Source organism: Carcharodon carcharias, chromosome 21 (genome assembly GCF_017639515.1).
Source record: "Carcharodon carcharias isolate sCarCar2 chromosome 21, sCarCar2.pri, whole genome shotgun sequence".
NCBI lineage: Eukaryota > Metazoa > Chordata > Chondrichthyes > Lamniformes > Lamnidae > Carcharodon > Carcharodon carcharias.
Window position 1 is genome coordinate 71,987,720 of NC_054487.1, and position 23,145 is coordinate 72,010,864.

Below are 23,145 nucleotides of genomic sequence, written 5' to 3' on the forward strand. Positions count from 1 at the left end.
ACAGAGGAAGAGAGCTGAGAGACTTATGGAGGGAATTCCAGAGCCTAGGGTGCAGATAGTTGAAGGCATGACTGTCAAAGGTAAAACAATTAAAATTTGGATGCCCAAGAGACCGGAATTGGAGAAGTTTATGGAGATGTGGAGGGGCAAGGCCATGGACAGATTTGAAAACAAAGATGAGTGTGTTGCCAGCCTAGGAGCCAATGTAAGTCAGCAAACGTGATTGATCGGCGAATAGGACTTGGTGCACAGTTGGATATGGGTAGCATATTTGAATGTATTTATGTTTATGGAGGGTGGAAGATAGGAGGCTGATCAGGAGAGCATTAAAATAGCCAAGACCAGAGTTAATAAAAAGCAGATGAGGTTGGTGGTGTTACAGGTTTGGAAGTAGATGATCTCGATGATGGACTAAATGTGTTGTTGGGAAACTCCTATTGGAGTCAACTCAGCCAAGGTTTCAAAAAGTCTAGTTTAACATCTGCAAGTGACCAGAGAGAGGGATGGAGTTAGTGACTAGGGAATGTTGCTTGTGTCAAGGACCACAAAGATACTGGCTTCAGTCTTCCCAATATTTGGTTGGAGGAAATTTCTGTTCATGGATGTCAGACAATCTATGTGGCATATCGAGGAGTTGAGTGAGGTGGTGGTGAGGTACAGTTAGATATCAGCATACAGATGAAACTTGACCATGTGCCTTTGGACAATGTTGATAAGGGGTAGCATGTAGATGAGAATTAGGAGGGGAGGAGGCAAGGATAGATCTCTGGTAGAGGTAACAGTGTGGGAACAGGAAGAAAAGCCATTCGCAGATGATTCTCTGACTATGACTGGATGGAATTTAAGGTCCTCAGTCACAGTGGGGTATACTTAAATTATAGATACATTACTACTTTGAGTTTAGGAATACATTCAATTCTTTGTATTTATTGATTTTTAAAATTATTTTTAGTCTTTTACTAGCTTTTTTTATTCAATTGTCACTTCTTTTTCCTTTCACAGATAAGCGCATTTTTTCTTAGGTTAACAAGCAAATATAAGAAATGAATTTCAGTGCATAACTACTGCATGCTAATGTTGACCTCAAATAGGTGAAAAGAATGAGCAAGATAAAATCTAGAGTGGGGTAGAAAGATACAAAATGAGGAGATGCTGACAGCGGTAGTGCTTTAGGAAGCTACTTTTGGAGGAATCCTTTGTTGGGGCAGAATTGGTGGCCCTCGTCTGCTGGTGGACTCAATTGGCCTAACTAAGAGCTAGCAGTTAAGTACAAATAAACAACTCTGGAATTGAATTTGGGAAAACTAAAGTATTTTCCTTTCAAATTTTAGATGGTTTGATTCGCCATCTCAGGTGTACTACCATGCAGCAACTGAGCATGGAGGGAAAGATGTGTATCCAGGGGCATGTATGTGGGAGGCCTGTGAACACTTTCCACGGCAGAGATTCTCCTTCATTACTCACCTACAGGTATGTAACTGCAAATGTTTGTGAAGTGGCAGCTTGTTTCTTTGTTTTGGCTAAAGGTAATACTGTGGTGCTTTGGTTTTATATTTTAACTAGGATAAACACTGCACAAAAGAAGCACTCCTTACGGGATTGAAGAAGCTTGAAGAGCAAGCACAAAATGGAAACCAACAAACTTTGAATAAGTAAGGAAAAAAGCACTAATGTTTAAATAAGGGAAATTTAAAGACTTTTAGTATACAGGTAGATATGTTGCTCTACTGAAACAGATAATTGGGATACTAAATTATTAAATTTTAGTCAGCCTACAATGAAGTTAGTTCAGGCCTTATGATATTTTATGATTGAGTGGCTTAACAAGCATCCTTCTCTTCTGCTTCCCCATGTTTCCCTTACCTATCAAGCTAAACTGTGCCCTCAGCTGTCCTGTCCCAGCCCTGAACCTATGTCTGCCTTCAGTTTTTCTCCTATCTCTCCTCATGTCCCCTCCAAGTGCATCTTTTCCATGAGACCCACCTCCTGCTCCCTGACCTATTTCCACTAAACTGTTGCAATTCTCATCCAGATCACCATGTGAGCTGATGTTGGACGTGGCCTCATCCTGTACATCTCTCTTTCAAAAGTGACGTAATCGCTTTCTCAAAAAAGCATCACCCTACTGCCCCATCTCAAACCTCAATTTTCTTTTAAGCCCTTGAATGTTTGGTCATCTCCAAAATCTCTGCTCATCTTTCTAATACCTCCATGTTTGAAGTTCTCTGGCCAGGTTTTCATGCTGCCGCAGCACTGAAATGATCCTAACAAAAGTCACAAATTACATCCTCTGTGATTGTGATTATGGTGTATTACTCCTTCATATCAGACCTCTTTGCAACTGCTTTTGACACAGTCGACCCACAACGTCCGCCTTCAAAAGCTTCCCTTCGTTGTCCAGTAAGACTGCCCTTCCTTGAATCCACTCTTGCCTATCCAATCTGAACCAAAGCATCTCTATCAATGGCTGCTCTTCCCCCATCCCCGCCACTCCTTTTCCCCATCTCTATGCTGCCACTTAGTTATATTATCCAAAAACAAAAGCTCAGCTTCCACCATGTATTCTGTTGCTGTATTCTAACCCATTCATAACTGATCTACATTGGCTTCTGATGCTCAAACACTTAAAAAAAAAAACAAAATTCTCCTTTTCATCTTTAAATCCTTTCATGGCTTTCCCTTCCCTACCTCTGTAATGCCTGAAGCCATACACCCACTTCAACCCAAACTTTGATTCTGACCTTTTGTGCCATTGTTTGCTTCACTATCGTTAGCCATGCCTTCAGTTGTCTAGGCTTTATGCTCCAGAATTCCCTTGCTAAAACCCTGTTCGTGCTCTCCTCCTTTAAGGCTCCCCTTAAAGCCTGTCACTTTGTTCAAGCATTTGGTCACCCTTCCTAAAATCTCTTCCTTTGTCACAGTGCATATTTTTGTCTGATTACACCACTGTGAAGCTCTTTGGGATAGTTATCTCTCCAAAGGCTATATAAATGCACATTGTTTTAAGCTGATTTTTAAAAGTAAACCTTTTCATTCATTCTCCTTGAGGGCATAGTTTTTGGTTTGTCACGGGATTGCGGTTGGGGGGTGGGGGTGCGGGGAGGTGGTGGTGGATGATGCGGATATTTGATATGATTCACATTCGCCTGGTTAATCTTTCATTATTTCTACAGGCAGACACCTGCTGGAACTACTTCCATTCCTAAAGCACAGAAGACGATTGTGAATCATCCTAGTGCTGCTCTAGTGGCATTGCGGAGAGGGTCAAGGAACCTTGCATTTAGAGACTATATGGTGAGCTAAATAAATCACGTTTAAGTTTCATTTAAACGGTTTCCTACTGTCTGGCGTACTTTCTTTGCCAAAACTAACCTAATTTTCTCAATTCTCCTTCCTAGGACGAAAAGGAAGGTCCAATAACAAAACACATCCGGTTAACAGCTGCCTTAATTTTAAAAAATGTTGCTAAGTATTCAGATTGTGGTCGCAGGTAACAAGAATTTTTGTTTCTTCACTTGTAAGCGCAAATCTATTGTAGACAACTATTGTCAGTGTCTAGTCGAGAAGTACAGAGGTCCAGCCGTTTGGTCTCATGAACTTGGACTGTCAGGTTACTTGGGAATTCATAGTTGCAATAACTTATATTTACATAGCAGAGAACATGCCAAGCAGTAGTAGGAGCATTAGGAGACCCGAATTTTGAGGTGGAGAGAGAAACTTGTCTGTCGTAAAATGAGAAGCACTTGGCGAGGAACTTTAAGAGGCCAGAGCTAGGGGACTATACGTGGGCTGGGATTATAGTGGGGCTTTCCAAATTAGGATGATGCAACTCTGGATGACTTGTAAAGGATAAGGAATTTTCATTTGATCACTTAGAGACAAAGCCAGAGAGGATGGATACTTGAAGTGGGACGTAGCATAGTTCTCAGCACTTTGGAGTATGTATAGGGAGGAGCTCAGTAGTCTGGGGAGAAGAGCACTTAATAAGTTGTAGTTTGTATCTAGGCCACTCTGGCATGGCTGATGTTGTGGTGCTATATGACTCATTGCTCTCTGATTTGAGGGAAGACCATACCTGGGTGGGAGATCACTTTGAGCACCTTGTCATTTCCTGAGGTATATCAAAGTCTGGAGGCATGAACAATACGATTGTTCAATATATCCAGCCTGGTAATAAAGCTGAAGAATTTTGTATACAGAGAGCATCAGTAGCCTATAAACAGTTAAGGCTACTTGATGCATGGACTGAAGATGGGAGGGCTTTCATCAATGTCCTGCATATAATTAGAATGAGGGACCAGATTGTGGATATTATTCTTCCAGTTTTGAAGTACAACTTCAATAGGTAACTATTTAATAAGGAACCGAGCTTTCCACGGGAACACTAATTCAAAGGATTTCAGGCTAACACAATCATACATTTTATTATTGGCATAACAGCATTGCATTTTATTGAGAGTTGAACCAGCCTGCCCAAAAAGCAGAGAAGTGTTTAAAACTGGTGGATTTGTGCTGTTTTCCCTGCAGATTGCTAAAGCGGCACGAGAGCCAATTGTCTGTACTAGCCCTTAGTAATATGGAAGCTTCCAGCACACTTGCCAAATGCCTTTTCGAGCTGATGCGTCTAGAGCAATTGCAACAACCAGAAAATAAACTTTGAAATGGTGCGTTGAGATGACGTACGTGGCCAGTGTGTACAGTATTCTAAAATGCCCCGTTACCGGTTTCAGAAGAACAAACAAGTCTTCACGAGAAAAGGCCATTGTGGACATAGTTTTGTTTTAATTTTTTTTTCATGATGCACAGAAGTTTTTCATTCTGATTGCAAACTGTTGTTGACCAGCTTTTAATAGGAGTACCAACTGTCTGTTCAAAATCCAGTACCATTTTTTTTTAAAGTTTGGAAATAGTAAATACTAAAACTGAGAGGCTACACAGTTAGAATAATAGCATTAACTATTTTTACCTGTACCCCATATGAGCACATTTTTATATTTCCTAATTAGTGACTAAGCTGGGTTTAATAGAACAGAAATTGACACACTGGATGTAAACTCTGCCATCCACGAGGTCGCAGCTTATTTCTAGTGATGCGCTTTCCTGTTTAGAAATCAGTAGCTTTTTTTTCATACTTGAGCCAATATATTTTCACTTATTTATTATCACATGATCAATTGTAAATATTTGTGAATAAAATTAACCAACTTTCATGCCACTGCAATCACTGGAAACACAGCTTGTGGTATCATATTAGCATTATTGTTAGGATATAGGACTTTTTTCCCCTAGTGTTTCCTGTCAAATGTAAGTAATTGTGATATATTCTCTGCAGTGGATGAATGTTCTTTAAGTCTGTGTAAATAATTCTACAATGGTACCGATGCTGTAAAGTCAAAAACAGTTTTGTGGAACTGATTTTTTTGTATTATACACCTTGTAGAACTCATTTGCTGGTTGAAAGAGTATGGAATAATATATCTCATGTCATTTTGTAGAAGAAAACTATTGAAGGTATTTTTGGTTTACCCTAACTTGGACCCACTGAAAGATATCACTTGGTACAAGCGCGGTGCTTGTACAGGATTTTTTGTATTTGTAAATTAGTTTAAATACAAGGAATTTTATACAGGTTTTTCTCCCTGTTATATTTACATTAGGTGCAGGTATGGTATTTTCTTCGCTATTCATAACCTTTTATTTCCAATCCAATTATAGTGCAGTATTTTAGTGTTTGTTCTTCCATCTTTAATATTGTACCATACCACATTCCTGTTCAGAATCTTTTCATGACTCTAGGTTATGTCCTGAATGGCGTGTTATGTGATCTTTCATAACTGCCTATTGCCTGATGTATTAGCATCCAGAGGAGGGAACACACTCCTTTCCCATTTCCTGCTTTGTCTGTAGAATGTGCAGTAAAAACATACAAGTTTTACATTAGATGACTTTAATTACTTTGGTGACTTTATAGTTTTAAATAAAAGAGACTGGACATTTTTGTTTTTGTTTGCACTCATTTATTTCGAATGTTATACTGCACACATTGTGTTTAAAAACCTGTAGTGTTCATGATCAATACTGATGATACAACTTTGAATCATTTTCATTGCTTTCATGCTGGTGTCTGAGAGTTGATTGTTGGAACTGGTGAAGAGTACAATGTTTCAGTGAATTAAATGAGACTCCACAGTACTCTGCCATGGGAAGCTCAACTCTGAGGAGGTAGAGTGATATTTCTGATCAAAGATGCTCCTGTGGACTTAGTGTCAATTCAAAGTTTTTGGACACTCATTGCCAGGAAAATTGTATTATAATTTGGAGGCAGGTTGGTGAACTTGAACTGAGATGTAACCCCCAAATATCTACTTTGTACAGCATTAATCAAACCTGTACAGAAACAGGCTAGTTCGCCCAATTGGCTTATGTTTATGCTCCTGCCACTGCCTCAGCATATCCATCTAATCTTTTCTCCCTCATGGTTATCTAGCTTGCCCTCCTTGTGGTAGTGTGTTTCACATTCTTGCCACACTTTGGATAAATAAGCTTCTTCTGGATTCCCCATTGAATTTATTACTGACTGTCTTATTATTTATGACCTTTAGCTTTTACCTCCCCTACATTTTTTGGTTTCTGTACAGGATACATTTTAATGTCACTTCTATTGCGAAGCCATGATTTACAAAGCACCCATTCATCCAAAGAACTTTCTAAATTACCGCTTGAATGTTTTGAATGCTAGGAGAATGTTGTCTCCAAATAAAAATGTGATTGACATGCAGAATACTGTCTGATTAGATTGGCGTGTTATTGTATTGCTGAAATGTAATTTACTATGGTTTGTGCATTCATCAGAACCTGCACCTTGTCTTTTCTATTTGACTGGCTCTGCTGTGTGTAATTGCATGTGTGTGGAGATCCATCATCATTAGGCAGAATGTGGCAGACGGCGGGTCGTGTGAATCTGCAAGCTGCTCATTGCACTCCTTGGAGATCAGGACCTGTACTAAACTACAGTGATATCTGGGTAGTTGTAAGAGACAAGAATCAAAACTTTCCTTATGAAACCTTTTAATGAGCAAACAGATGTCTGTCAATAAAGACTTCAGAGAACTTTCTCAAAATTTATAATACTAGAATTTAAAAATATTGCTTTATTTTAACAAAGGCCAGGATGTATATCAACATACAGAAGTTTTGGACTGGAAAAGACCCTGCAGCCATGATGCCTTTTTTGGTCATGTTACAGATGCTCCCTATCCACCTGGAGCCATGCATTTTGGTAGAGGTGAAAAACCATATAAAATCCAGACCAGCTAGGGAAATAGAATCTGGAAAATATCTGCATTTGTACTGTTTATATTCTTGTAGATTTCAGACAAAAATAACTTGGAAGTAAGCTAATACTTGTGGTGAAGTTACATTGTTCAAAAGGCAGCAATTTGGCACATTTTGCCTGCACTAGCTCTGAAAAGCTATCCACGTAGTCCCACTCTTGTGCCCTTTCAAATTTCTAACTCTCACCCACCTCCCTTTTGAAAATTCTGAATTATTCTCCCAGAATTGTTTGATTGATTTGGACATTCCAAATGACCTATTGAAAAAAATTCTCCCAACCTCCCTTTTTTTTCCCTTTGATTTTAAATTTATGCCTACTACTTACAGCTCATTATTCAGTTTGAAATACTATTCCATAGCAAGATGGAAGGTAGTGTGAAAGTACACTTAGATGGGTCTTACAGAAAATAATTGGAATCTAAGACCATGAAATACCAACCCCCGAGGCAGGTCTAGCCTTCTAGGTTCTACTAGTGTGGTGGGTTGTTTTGTCAGTTAGCCATCAGCAGTGGCCCTTTGGAACTGGGGACCTACATGATGGAAGTTCAGAATAATCAACCTACTGACTGACATACTCAAAGGGCATAATCTTGTAGCAACCTCAATCCCACAGATGTTCTGCATCCCTTCCCAACCCAAGGAACATAGTCATTAGTTGATCATCAAATAACTTGATTACATGCTTCAGCTGCAGAGCTCTGGAATGCCTTGGAACTAGTTTGGTAGGAAATCGCAGAGATAGGAATAAGTTGTGAAGAGGAAATAAGGAGTCTGCAAAAGGATAATGGATAGGTGAAATGAGTGGCCAAAGTGTGGCAGATGGAGTATAATGTGGGAGAATAGGAACCTATCCATTTTGGTGGGAAGAATAGAAAAACAGCATAATATTTAAATGGAGAGAGATCTCAGAACTCTGCAGTACAAAGGGATCTGGTTGTCTGAAACATGAATCGCAAAACATTGGTATGCAGGTGTAGCAAATGATTGGGAAAGCAAATGGGATGGTGTCATTTATTGCAAAGGGAATAGAATATAAAAGTGGGGAAGTTTTGCTGCAGTTGTCTCATTTAAGAAAGGATGTAATTGCATTAGAAGCAGCGTAGAGGTTTGAGTGTGATTCCTGGGTTGAAGGGATTGTCTTATGAGAACAGGTTGGGCCTGTATCCCATTGATGTTTAGAAGAATGAAAGGTAATCTTATAAGATCCTGAAGGGATTTGACAGCATGGATGCTAAAAGGCTGTTTTTCCTGATGGGAGAGACTAGAACAGGGGGCACAGTTTAAAAATATGGGATCTCTCATTTAAGACCGATATGAGGTGAAATTTTTTTAAGGTTGTTAGTCTGTAGAATTGTAACCTAACCAGGATAGACACAACTGTTGCTTACATTCTCATATCTGGACTTTAGATATACCTTCTGTTTGTAACATGCCAACCATCTTCATGATCTAGATGCCCATGTTCAACATTGCTGACCATGCTATTAATCACCAGCTCTCTAATCCTGCTCTGCCTATGCTTTAGTAAAGAAGCACTTGTTAAATCCCACTGTAGGCTAGTTAGTGAGCAGTTGTGGTCAACTGGAGCGCTCCCTTTTTGGCATGAATCTGTCACATAGGTTAATCTTGAAACTTACATATGGGGTGAAGTTCTGAAGCATGATGGAAACTCATTTGTGCGTTCGCAAGCTTAGTCTACTTTAATGGCAGTGAAGTCCCCTTGCAGTGTTCTTTATCCCTTTGCACTTATGAAGTTCAGCCTGCAGTTGGGATCCAGTAGGGGCAGGTGTCTCTTGTAACTTACTCAAAAAGATGGATTCTTGGAATAGTTTACAGCAGAAGGATTCAAAGGCTGGTAGGTAGTAACATAGGCAGTTCTTCTACAGTGGAATTATTGTTATACCAGCCAATAGGTTAGTTGTTTCCACATGGTGGGAAAGTTTTATGGGCTCCCATGAATGGTGTAATGAGACTGGGGGTCATCCACATCCACTGGATGTGAACCAAAAATTCAGAGTACTGGTCTTCACTGTCTGGAGTAGGGTTTGAACCTTGCCTCTTCTAACACAGAGCCAGAAAAGTGACCACTTAAGTCAAAGGTTCAAGAAGCCATTAATTACAATACATAGGTTCCTCGACAGATCTGGTCAAAAGACCATGTAAAACCTAGAGTGGTTGAGAATACACCAGTGACCGGAGGTGCCATTTGTGATTAGTGCTGCAAGTTGGACTGAAGGAATTTGGACAGTAATGGAATTGCATCTACAGAGCTGAGGAAAAAAAAGTTATGTTATAAATGGGGGTGTATACCATACTAGATCCCCAGGAATATCACTATAAATTCACAGGCTTTTAGCCACATGTTAGAAAACATCTTGCATACAATACAGTTAAATACTTCATTGTTAATTGAGCATCTATCATTGTTCAGTGCAAAACAGCAGACTTACTGCAAATTTTTGTTCAGCACTTGAGGTCTGCCCAGTTTTCTATCCGGAACACACGTGAATCATACTGGCTAATTGCCAGGTTGTGCAGATGTTATTATATCAAATATTGATTTTAAATTAAAATAAAAGCAAAAAGCTGTGGATGCTGGAAATCCAAAACAAAAATACCTGGAAAAACTCAGCAGGTCTGACAGCATCTGCGGAAGGGAGCACAGTTAACGTTTTGAGTCCGAATGACCCTTCAACAAGTAAAAATAGAAGAGAGGTGAAATATAAGCTGGTTTGAGGAGGTGGGGTGGGACAAGAAGAGCTGGATAAAGGGCCAGTGATAGGTGGAGATAACCAAAAGATGTCCCAGACAAAAGGACAAAGAGGTGTTGAAGGTGGTGATATTATCTAAAGGAATGTACTAATTAAGGGTAGAAAGCAGGACGAGCTAGGTACATATAGCCCTAGTGGGGGTGGGGTGGGGTGAAGGAAACTAAAAAGGCTAAAAGGTAGAGATAAAACAATGGATGGAACTACATTTAAAAATAATGGAAGTAGGTGGGAAAAGAAAAATCTATATAAATTATTGGAAAAAAACAAAAAGGAGGGGGAAAGGGGGTGGGGTTGGAGGAGAGAGTTCATGATCTAAAATTGTTGAACTCAATATTCAGTCCGGAAGGCTGTAAAGTGCCTAGTCGGAAGATGAGGTGCTGTTCCTCCAGTTTGTGTTGAGCTTCACTGGAACAATGCAACAAGCCAAGGATGGACATGTGGGCATGACAGCAGGGTGGAGAGTTGAAATGGCAAGCGACAGGGAGGTCTGGGTAATACTTGTGGACAGACCGAAGGTGTTCTGCAAAGTGGTCACCCAGTCTGCGTTTGGTCTCTCCAATGTAGAGGAAACCACATTGGGAGCAACGAATGCAGTAGACTAAGTTAAGGGAAATACAAGTGAAATGCCACTTCACTTGAAAGGAGTGTTTGGGCCCTTGGACAGTGAGGAGAGGGGAAGTAAATTGGCAGGTGTTGCACCTTCTGCGGTTGTGTGGGAGGGGGTTGAGGTATAAGGGGTGATGGAAGAGTGGACCAGGGTGTCCCGGAGGGAACAATCCCTGCGGAATGCTACGGGGGGGGGGGGGGGGGGGGGGGAGGTGGGTGAAGGGAAGATGTGTTTGGTGGTGGCATTATGCTGGAGTTGGCGGATATGGTGGAGGATGATCCTTTGAATGCGGAGGCTGGTGGGGTGATAAGTGAGGACAATTGGCTGGAAACAGGAAATAGACTAAAAAAAATCCTTTGAAACAGACTGAAGTGATTCCAACCTACATCAAGATGGCTGATAGTAATTTATGTTACAATATATATTGCAAATTCAAACCCTATGGAGAGGAATCGGCAACTATGCAAAACCCACCAAAGACAATGACCATCCCCTGCAACCCCCCCTGCCCCACCCCCACCCCACAAGGGGGACCCTTTCTGCCTTATCAAAGACATCTATAGAAGCATCAACAGTATTCAACAACTGAAAACAAACCATTCAAAAGTCGATTGCTTTTGCCAGCATGACCTCTTTCGGAGACAACTCCCTTACTCTATTTAATCAAGTTGCAATTGAAATATACAACTATTGTTTGAATTACTGGCATCTAGAGAAGTCACAAGCCAAGCCAAGCTCTTTGGTGTGTTTAAGCATGTTTTTCCAGCGGAACTGGACTAGCAGTTGAGTGCAGTGGAAGCTCCTGTCCATCTCTCTCTCTCCATGCAATTAAAAGCTTGAACCCTGTCTATTAATTTGACTGTGTCTCCTTTCTGGTGTAGACAGTGATTTTTAAAGAAAGATTTCAATTTCACAGCAGAGGCTTGAGAGAGGAAGAAATACCAGCTATAGCTTTTCAAACTGCCTCAGCCCTGGAAGCAAGATCATCGGATTCTACCTGCAGCCACTGAAGACCAAGCTACCAACTGTGAACTTTTAATTTTACTAACTCAAATTTGACCAAATCTAACCTCCTCTATAATCTGTGTTTGTGTGTGAGAGAGTTTCAAGTGTGTGCACACACGTGCATGCGGAAGTCAGAGTGTATTCCATGATTTTCCTTAGATTGGCTTAAGTATAAATAAACTACCTTTCTTTGTTAAACTCAAGAAAACCCGTCCGATTGATTCTTTATATCACATAAACAGTTATGTACACAAATTGGCAAGGATATCCTTATCCAAAAGGAAAGAACCCTGTTGCAGTTAAACAAGGAGGGAAAAGAAGGGAATGCTTCGACTCCTCTTCATCTGGTCGTAACACATGATTGTTGAAGATGTCCATCACTGGTTGGATTTGCTTTCTACTGCTGGATACAGCAGCTCACTATGCCACCTCCTCTCTCCATACAATGTTTTTAATGTTTACATGTCCAGCATTTTACCTATTACTCACCATTATAGCTGATAAGTAAATACAAAAAACATTTAAAAGGTATTTGCCCCACTCTGCTTTTGTCACTTTTTTTAAAAACAACAAATGCACCAAAAAACACTGCATATAGATACATAATGTGCATATGTATTAAGATCACATGTCCAGCAATGTGTCCATTGCTCATTTCAATTTACCAATAAAAAATGCAACCAACTACTTCTGAGCTCCCAATCAGCCAAGTGTAGCTCGTGCTAATTTTATTGGACAAGACTGCTTTAGATCACATCCTCATGACTCGTAACCAAGTAAATCTTGGCCATGACATCTGCTACTGGAAGTGCATCTTTTCCACACAAAATAGCAACAGCAGGACATACTAAATTTCTCTTTAAAAAAAAAAACATTCTAAGAGCTTATGAAACTTAAGGTTTCCAGTAGCCGCTTGAGCTTATCCTTAGTTTCTGATATTTATAGTGTAAACTGGCCACAAAGAATAATCACTGTTGGAGCAGGTAGTCCTGAGATACATCCAGTATTGGACAGCAAGCTTCATTTAAATGACACTGGCAAGCTGCAGATACTTGTTGTGCATCCCCAAGGACGTCATCAGTGAAGCCTATTTAAATTTCTGATCACTGCATCACTGAAAGCAGTCCTCAGGAAAGAAAGTGTGACCAGGACAGCGCCAACTAGGGGCTGGTAGTACTCTTTGGGACTATTGTGCAGCCAATTGCACTCCTGGATCTCTGAGCTCCACATTCAGTAAATATATTTCATAAAAACCTACTTGTTAGGAGGCGGCCTCAAAAACATTTGAGGTGCGCTGGCTAGGCTGCATGTAGATTTGGTTATTCTGAATGCAGCCAGTAGTGCAATTTGGAGAAGATGTCCAGTGAACAGGCATTAACAAGCGCCTAACTCTTGTTTCAGGTGCAGAGGCTGGACACCTATACTTCAGTTGTTACCAATCAAACTTAAAACACTGCACAAAAATTTTACAGTCCACGCTAGCCAGCTAAAAGATGATGGGTTCAGATCAAGTCTATGCTGCAAGGTGCCGTATTCCATCGATGGCAAACATTATATGCAGGCCCCACAATTTTTTTTTGACTAAGACTCTCCAGACACTTATCCAGCTCCCTGTTAAATTGTCACATTCTACCTCGTTAGTCACAGGTGTTAAAGGGTTCCATGTTCTAATAATCCTTAATGCTTTAACTTGACCCTTTTTTCTTCTGGTTAAGTTTAACCCATTTGTCTTGATTTACAGCTGAGCAGGTATAACCTTTCACTGCTTACACCCTAAACTTTCAATAATTTAAAAAATCTCTTAAATCCATCTCCATCCCTTACTCTGCTCAGTGGAAAGTCCCTAATTTTGATACCTTTGACTAGAATTGCTCATTCCTGATGTATTCCAATACACCCTACCCGAGGGTCATACAGACTCAAAACGTTTACTCTGTTTCTCTCTCCACAGGTGCTGTCAGACATGCTGAATTTTTCCAGCATTTTCTGTCTTTGTTTCAGATTGCCAGCATCTGCAGTATTCTGCTTTTATCTTAATGTTCTCCAGGAAATTATTTGTGATCCAGAGCTAACATTTAAAGGGTGGTTGCTCCCAACAATGAGGTTCACTCCCAAGCATGTTAAACACGCTCAGAACCATATTAAAATTACAGTGCAGAAAGAGGCCATTCAGCCCATTGTGCCTGTGCCAGCCGAAAGGAGAAAAAATAAACTAGCCACTCATTTTAGTCCCACTTTCCAGCAACTGGTCCATAGCCTTGCAGGCTGCAGCATTTCAGATGTAGATCCAGGTACCTTTTGAATGAGTTGAGCGTTTCAGCCTCAACCATCAACTTAGGCAGTGAATTCCAGATGCCCAACACTCTTTGGGTGAAAAAGCTTTTCCTCATATCCCCTCTAATCCTTCTACCAATCATCTTAAATGTATGCCCCCTGGTAATTGACACCTCAGCTAGGGGAAACAAAGTCTTTCCTGTCTAACCCATCTAGGCCTCTCAATTTTGTACACCTCAATTAGGTCACCCCTTAGCCTTCTCTGTTCTAAGGAAAACTACGCTAGCCTATCCAATCTCACCTCATAGCTGCAATTTTCAAGACCTGGCAACATTCTTGTAAATCTCCTCTGCACTCTCTCCAGACCAATTATGTCCTTCCTGTAATGTGGTGACCCGAAATGTACACAAAATTCCAGCTGTGGCCCAACCAGTGTTTTATATTGTTCTATCATTATATCCCTGCTTTTGTATTCAATACCTCATCCAATAAAGGAAAGCATTCCATGTACTTTCTTGACCACCTTGTCCACCTGCACTGCCACTTTCAAGGATCTGTGGACATGCACTCCAAGGTGTCTCAGTTCCTCAACACCTCTCAATAACTTGCTGCTTATTGAGTATTCCCTTGCTTTGTTTTCCCTCCCCAAATGCATTACCTCACACTTTTCTAGATTGAATTCCATTTGCCACTTCTCATATATGAAGTTCGCAGATCAGAATTTCGATCCATTATTGTTTTCCATTGATATGGTTCACTTTTCAATGTAGTCATACCATTTATAATGCTAGTCTATTTAATGAATTGCTGCATAAAGGATGAAGTTTCCTTATCTGTGGCAGAATGTTGGTCATTTTGTGGGTTGTCAGTAGTTTTTCACTTTCTCAGCAATAAGTTCCTCAGGGTAGTATCCTAGGCCCAACCATCTTCAGTAGATCAAAGGCTAGGAATCGTGCAATGAGTAACTCACCTCCTGACTCCCCAAATATTGTCCATCATCTACAAGGCACAAGTCAGGAGTGTGATGGATACTCCCCACTTTCTTGGATGAGTGCAGCTCTCACAACACTGAATAAGCTGGATACCGTCCAGGACAAAGCAGTCCGCTTGATTGGCACCACATCCACTCCCTTCACCACTGACGCACAGTGGCAGCAGTGTGTACCATCTACAAGATGCACTGCAGGAATTCACCAAGGCTCCTTCTTAGGCAGCTCCTTCCAAACCCACGACCACTACCATCTAGAAGGCAAGGGCAACAGATAGATGGAAACACCACCTGAAAGTTCCCCTACTAGTCATTCACCATCCTGACTTGGAAATATATTGCAGTTCCTTCACCGTCGCTGGGTCAAAATCCTGGAACTCACTTCCTAACACCACATGGACTGCAGCAGTTCAAAAAGGCAGCTCACCACCACTTCTCAAGGGCAACTAGGGATGGGCGATAAATGCTGGCCCAGCCAGCAAAGCCCATATCCTGTGAATAAGTTTTAAAAAAAAGAGAATTATATCCTAAGACCAGTGCTATAAAAAATTGGTTTGAGTATTTTTAAACTTCTTGTTTTCATTGCAAGAACATGAAGCATAACAATGCAGTTCTTTTTATCAGACCATGGAGCACATGAAATGTGTAACGAAGTATAGCAGAATACATCCAACCCATAAAAAACCATCACAGAGAGGGTATTAATTTATACCCTTCTTCATCACCACCAAACGAGTGGAGAGACAAGCATGAAGTCAGGAAATAGCCTGATTTTGATCCAATGTCTTTGTCTTAATGGGAGCAGAAAAATGTTGGTAAATAAAGTATTTACAATGCAAACCAAAATGGTTTTATTAATTTAAACTATGTACATCAAATAACAGGACTATTTACAAAAATAGGTCAAACATGTTAATTTAGCAACCCAGGAAATACACTGTACCAATCTACCATTCTAGTAGGAAATTGATAAATCACCAAATCAGAGAGAAGGGAAAGGAATACAGAACTTTGTTTATAAAATTAAACGTAAGCAATTTTTTTCTACATTATTCTATGCAACATATTCTGTATAAAAGGATCATTTTTAAGAAGTTAGGAGGATTCAGTTAACATGTGCTAAGGACTAAAGCTTGTGCAGATAACCATCAGCTAAACTGTGCTTACTGCTGGAAAGATCTGCTATTCATTCGTTTGGAAAATTCCAGATGGATGATGGGCCTTTTGGAACATCCTGCATGCATCTTGTATTATGATCCTTACAGTTTGCAACTTCAATCCACTTGACCATGATGTATGTAAAAACAAGATTAATGAATCCTGGTTGGCAATGACAAAAAGGGATATATCAACTGCATATCATTGAAACAATATATGACAAACCTACCATTACTACTTCATCAATGCCCACTACTGAGTGGCTTCCACCATAACCAATGTCTACTTCTACCTGCTGCTGCAGAGATGTACATCTAGAAAGTGCCGTGCCAAGTCAATCTAGTTGTAAGGATTGAAAAAACATATGGCAAAGATAAGCTTTTACATGGTGTAACCGTAAAATCATCTTACTCAATGTTATCATTACCATTGTACCATTTTCATTACTAGCACTCCCTGGAAGACTAGTCAAAATTGACTTTGAGACTCTGGAATATGTATCTTAAAGATCTATCCTGATTCACCTAGTTTTGAAGATCCTTGGTTTCAATAAACGATTTATCAACAGCTTCACAGCTACCTCCCTGCACAAAGGTAATCATGAAGATATACATCTTCAAGGATCCTGAAGCAGCTTGTCCTCTGGTAGCAGGGCTATCTACTTTGGGAATTTAAACTGTGTAGCTATCACTTGCAGGTAATTTGTATGGAATCTTGGTGAGGCCTGAAGCTGACCTATATCAATAACAATTGAGATTCTAACACTGCCTAACACTTAAAACAGGCATTCTTCTCTAAGTGGCTCAGTTGGTGTGAACATGTACATTTGTGCTGCCCAGATCAAATAGACCCAGAATTCAGGTCAGTGTTGAGTTAGCTGATCTCAACCAGGATGGCAACAGATTAACAATTGGTCTAAGCACCCCTTGATTACAGAGAAAAAAATATGGTTCCTATCTTATGACACTGCAGGAAATTTAGTAACTCTTTCAAGTACAAACATGTTTCCATCTGTTTCAGATGAAGTTACATTGTTTCATAGTTTGCCATTGTGAGATTTGAACTCTTGATCTTGAGGTTCCAAACCCAGTACCATAACCACTTGGCTATTTAGGCCAAGCCCAAGAAATTTAGTATGAGAACAAGATTAGCATTGGTTATCATTAACCATGCCAATTAACATGTTTAAACTCACCGCAAATGGTCACGATGAAAAATGGGACATGAAAATACATTTTCCCCTCCCCATAAAAACAGCTGTAGTCAATGGCTTCAGAAGGGGGAAAAACACCCCAAGCTGATGTTTGCCATTAGTCCTAGGATACAATGCATGGATAATAGGGGAATGAACCTGACAATTTCTTTCCTGAGGATTGGTTTAGGTGTAATGAGTTGTGGATGCATTTTGAGCCTGAAGTAATAGGATGTAAAGCTGTCTCTTCTCACCCAACAAAGTGAACCTCTTAATACATTTTCCTACATTGTTCCTCTCCAGGATAACGAAGCACAATCTCTCTCAATCTGAAGTGGAAATTAAAGGTATGACCAGCAATTTCTTTAATCCAAGAGACCTTACTTTCTTCCCATTGAAACAACAATTAAAGGCCCTCTCTTATTGAATTACTTAAGCAAAAAGTATGCATTCCAATGTTACAAGGTATGGAAATTCAAGCAAAGTCCACTGAAAATGAGCAACTGCTTTAAGGGTTCTTACAAAAGCACCACTTGTGGAAGCTTTTGTTGAGCTTATCATATGCAGAAATAATACAAATACCCCTTGTTACTCATTTATTCATAAAAATCTAATTAAACTTCTCCATAACACCAAATTTTCTACTGCAATGGATAGGCATTCTGTAGTACGAGAATGAAGAATGTGAAATATTTAAGATTCTAAACATCATTACATAAAGCTGCAAATTAATTTGTTAAGCAACTGTGGGTATGCACATTTAACTTTCAAGATATTCCATTGTTTAAATATATTTCAGCATAGAATCATAGCTTGGTTACAGCACAGGAGGCCATTCAGCCCGTCGAGTCTGTATTAACCCTCTGGTTCACCTAGTTCCACACCCTTGCTGTTTCCTCCTGGCCCTGCAAACTTTATCCTTTTCAGCTAATGACCCAATTCCATTTTGGAAGCCTCAATTGACTCTGCTTCCACCACATGCTCAGGCTGTGCATTCCAGATTCTAACCACTTGAGGAAAAACTTTTGCACGCAGCACGTCCCCATTGCTTCTTTTCCAAATTGCCTTAAATCTGTGCCCTCTGGTTCTCTATCCTTCCACCAATGGGAACAGTTTCTCCCTATCTACTATAACCAGACACCTCATGACTTTGAATGCCTCTATTAAATCTCTTCCCGATCTTCTCTTCTCCAAGGAAAACAGTCCCAACTTCTCCACTCTACCACGTAACTGAACGTCTCATCCCTGGAACCATTCTTGGCAATGTTTTCTGCACCCTCTCTAATGCCTCCTCATCCTTCCTAAAGTGTGATGCCCAGAACTGGACGCAATACTCCAGCTGAGGCTGAACCAATGTTTTATATAGATTTAACATAACTAACGTAACTATTAGGAGGTTGAAAATCATTTTAATCTGGCATCTTGAAGGGCATAAACTGACAATCCTTATCTTCCTGGAATCAATGTATTTCCCATGTTCATAAATTCATAAAATTTGTGCGTGTAAAGCGTTTTAGCAAAATTGATATCTTCAACATGAAATACATAACATGCTGCTTTCCTGATGAGTTGGCTCTTTTCTCAAAAATGCAAGTATGTTCTACTGTGAAAGTGTCAAGTCTCTTGTAGCAGTAATGAAAGCATTTAAAGGAAAGCCCAGTATAGGGATATTCAAAAGCAGATGATCAAAAACTAGAAGCAACTTTATGGTATTGTTCTACATAATTATTAGTTCCAATACAAATATGGTTAAGCACTGCTGACAAAAGTGATTTGCAATTTGTAGAAATTCAGAATGTGAGCCTTTGAAAATACTGAAAAGAATACATTTCACTTGATAATAAAGTCCTGAAGCTTTATATTTAGAATATATATGTATGTGATATTTCAATAATAAGGACTAATCTAATCTGGTAAATTGTCTATTGTCATGATTTGTATGAGAAGTATCTGAACAAGGTCAGCACCAAAGATGAAATAATTACCTTAAACAGAACATACAACTGTCATTATCAACAGAATATCAACCAAAAATAATTCAACTCTTATAGAGGATGCTACATTTGGAGTAAAACTACATTTGCTATCTGAACTTGGGTATATTTAAACCCATACATGCGTCCATCAAGACCCAGAAACTAGTTTGACAAGCAGCAGAAAATTTATTTTGCTGTGTTGGGCAAGTATTACAGAATACTCCTCACATTTTTAACCATTCTTTTCCGCTTTTCTCAAAAATGAAACTATAGAATCAAATCTTTTATCAAACATTTCCCCACTGAGCAACAGTCCTAGCAGTGTTAAGCAATCATCTTTGTTTAGAACCTATATGCACTAAAACAGCTGATCAGCCTCAGACGCCAGTCTTTAGTGCAACTACATGATCCAGATCCTTCCAGTTAAACCTGGAAGCTTTTGTACAGCATACAAACGGTTTACAAAAACACTTAACTAGAGTTAACAAAAAAAAATCAGCAAGAGATAATTTGATACATTAGGAAATCATCTAACAAATATCACATTTTATACAACTGATCTAGTGACAACCCACATGAGGGGCCAGGACAGATCATATTATACGCAAGTGTCCTTACAACTCCAAATAACTAACAACAGCATGCTTTCATTTCACGTTATTGTGTTGTCTCAAATGTTTCGATCTTAGAAAAACACCTAATCTTTGTAGGGAAAAAAATATATGAACCAATAGATAACAAAGTTCCTACTCATCATTCTATTTTGGGTTCATGTTAACACTTGTAACCAATCTGCTGCAGCATTTTATTATTTAAAAAGATTTGTTCCCAATGATACTGCATTCCTCAGGATTTTGCTTTGGGTTCCCTTTCCTTGCATGTTTGTATTTCTCTACATATGCTTTTACCAAATTGGCTACTTTTCCTGGGATGACTTCACCACTCTTGCTATGGCAAACCTAAGGAACAAAACATACAAGGTACAATGAATCTATTCAACAATTGTGCATTTGTGTAGTGGATAGCAATTGCTCAATTTGAAAACAAAATTATTCAGCATGAGATTATACAAAAGGATAAATAACTCCAAGACTCTTAAGATTTTTGATTGACAAGGGAGTCAAGGGTTATGGGGGACAGGCAGGAAAGTGGAGTTAAGTCCACAATCAAATCTTTTTCTTATAATCTTATAAGACAAAGAATAAAAGCCGTCAAATATTACTACACAAATTGTTCCTCCCACAGCTTTCACGGGGTAATCAAACCTAATTTTAATTTTTCTGGTCAAGCAGGGTTAAATGGTGGGGATGGTGGGGAGAAGAGGGTGAACAACAGGAGAGGGCACCAGGCAGGGGCAGAGGTCAGGAGGCAAGGAGGCTGAGGGGAAGGCTGCAGGGAAAAAGGAGGGGAAAAAAAGTATGTGAAGAGAAGGTGGGAGAATGGGAGTTAACAAAGAGGGGCCTTGCCTCTGCCTGGAAATTCCTCTCAATGTAAGGGGTGGGCAGCCAATTACTGTAAAATTTCGCCAGAAGGACAGGAAGAATGCTAACATAAGAAAATATAGACCAGTGAGGATAGGAGATTCAGGTATCACATGGGCAGACAGCCATTGTGGAGGGAGGTAGAGATTGAAGGTAATCCACTTCCAACTACTCCAGATTTCTGCTCAGCTTGACTGGAGCAATGGGTGATGAGACATGGATGTGGGGCCCTAGGGCAGTGATGAAAGCCTGAACATTGGGGATAGATTTTTCTATGCTATCTGTGTTTTAATCAAATGCTGCGGATTCTAGTGCTTCTTTAGATTTCAGCACCTGACATAATTGTTGCCCACTTGGGCGTGTTGTCTTGCACCTACTTGAACATAAGGAATAGGAGCAAGAGTAGGCCCAAACAGCCTGCTCTACCATTCCAAGATGATGGCTGAACTTTTTCATCAATTCTACTTTCTTTTCATATCCCTTGATTCCCTTGGAGCCCAAAAATTGATCATCTCGGCCTTTAACATACACATCCACAGTCCTCTCAGAATTTTATGTTTCAGTAAGATTGTTTCTGCCATTTTGATGCCTCTTCATTTAATGAAGGGGGTCGAAGGAAAAGAAATTCCTCCATTCTATGGGTGTGCCTGGCTTGAGTGGCAGTTTCCAAGGCTCTCCCTTAGTTTTCTGCCAGCAGTTCTATTCCTCTCTGGAAGCTGTGCTTGTTACATTTGTTTGCTTACTTTTATGGACATTTTCTTTCTTGCCACTTTCTTTACTTATTTGCAGATTAATTTACAGTGGTGTGCTAACTATGATATGTCGTACTTCATTCTGCCCATCTGTTAAATAGTATTTTAAAAGTGCCAGCTGAAATGTAGTATGTTCGAAATTCTGAGAGCATCAATGCATTTAATTCATTAATAGGTTCCAAATTGTTTCAATCTCCGTAGAGATTTTATTTAAAAAAATTGGACTTCCAGTTAATAGCTGAAAGGATAAGACAAAATTTCCTCTTTTAAGACTTTTACTCCAACAAAAGATTAAAAACACTATTGATAAATACTATTTTTGTAGGCAACTTATAACTTAAAACGCAAAAATGAACTTATCCCTTTTTAGTTTTAGCACAACCAAAAAAACACACTTCACCAATATACTTTACACTGCCCTTTAAGTAGGCACTTAATTCTCCTGGAACCAGTCCAAGGTGATTCTTAGCTCCCGAGGGTTTACTTCTCTCTTTTCCTTTCTCAACCTGGTAACCTATAATCTCAGAATTATCTTTCACAATGAGTTCTTTCCCCAGAAATCCTTCCTCTAGTGCAAACTAGGTGAATCTTCCAGCCTCGTTTTAATTCCTCATGAATTTGGTCTTTTCAATCCAAGCACAAGCTCCCACCCGCATTCTTGCGTGGTGAGCCACAGCACCTTGCTGCCTATAGCTGATATCTCTCTTCCGGGTCCTGGCAGACTAACCTTATGAATTCTCAAGGATATTTTAGACTCTTCCCCCTCTCAAAGCCCATCTCCATGGCAACGTGAATCACATGAATCCAAGTAGAAATGCTATCTTTGAGACCCCATCTCTATCTTCTAAGTAAATGGACAGTTTAAAGCATAACAGTTTACAACCCGACATTCTCAACACTTTTCTGGGATTTGGAGACTCAGTCTATCCACTGTTGCCATCGTCTCCAAGATTAAACATGTTGCACCTGCCGCTACTAACTCTATTCTCGGGCTAGCTAGCTATTCTATCCCCATTCCTGTTTCTTTCTTTACTTTTGAATACTTTTCCTAAGTGTTTAACTAACTCTTCCTTAAATAAAAAGTACTTGAAGAAAGATGTTGCCAATCAAATCAGCTTTAATCGTCACATGTAGTAATATATTTCTTCTAACCTCCTCCTGTGCCCTTCTAGGAATGACCTTAAACTTTATGCCCCTTTTTACCAATTCAACCAAAGTAAGCGCCAGTATTCAGTTATGTCCTCTCAGAATTTTGTAACCCTCAGACATCTTCGTAATCTTCTCTACTTGAATGAATGCAGTCCTGGTTTTTACAATCTCTGGTCATTACTATACTCTCCCCTCCACATTATCCTCAAAGGATCCTTGAAGAGATCAAATATCCTTGCCGACTCAAGAGTCCCTGGCTTGTAACCTACCAAATTGGAGAAGGTTCATTGGGAGTGCAGCGAACACCTCAAAAGGCTTCATGAGGAGCATGCAAAGACCAATTTGAGACTTCAGAGAGAGCACACAAACCTTGAAACACCTCACCCATCCAATCCGCCAAGCACCACCTGTCTTGCACGTGGCAGAGCCTGCAGATTGCTCATTAAATTTATAAGCC

The 23,145-nt window shown here is 39.8% G+C and overlaps 2 protein-coding genes across 15 annotated transcripts in view; one reads left to right on the top strand and one right to left on the bottom strand.

Annotated features, from left to right (window-relative positions):
• The window catches only part of arid2 (AT rich interactive domain 2 (ARID, RFX-like)), a 112,628-nt gene extending 106,631 nt beyond the window's left edge, over positions 1–5,997 (top strand). For all 5 annotated transcript variants that reach the window (XM_041215746.1, XM_041215750.1, XM_041215747.1 and 2 more), the window contains 5 exons: positions 1,332–1,470; positions 1,564–1,652; positions 3,174–3,294; positions 3,399–3,490; positions 4,528–5,997. In XM_041215746.1, coding sequence (XP_041071680.1) covers positions 1,332–1,470; positions 1,564–1,652; positions 3,174–3,294; positions 3,399–3,490; positions 4,528–4,660 — 574 coding nt within the window. In that variant the 3' untranslated portion in view covers positions 4,661–5,997. The remainder of the gene's footprint in view (positions 1–1,331; positions 1,471–1,563; positions 1,653–3,173; positions 3,295–3,398; positions 3,491–4,527) is intronic.
• scaf11 (SR-related CTD-associated factor 11) overlaps positions 1–23,145 on the bottom strand; it is a 117,718-nt gene that overhangs the window by 19,432 nt on the left and 75,141 nt on the right. For 8 of the 10 annotated variants that reach the window (XM_041215757.1, XM_041215753.1, XM_041215751.1 and 5 more), the window contains 2 exons: positions 20,215–20,265; positions 15,817–16,300 (listed from right to left, as the gene is read on the bottom strand). In XM_041215757.1, the coding sequence (XP_041071691.1) occupies positions 16,163–16,300; positions 20,215–20,265 (189 nt within the window). In that variant the 3' untranslated portion in view covers positions 15,817–16,162. Of the gene's footprint in view, positions 1–15,816; positions 20,266–23,145 lie in introns of those variants that run through there. The other 2 variants (XM_041215755.1, XM_041215754.1) reach the window with 2 other exon arrangements.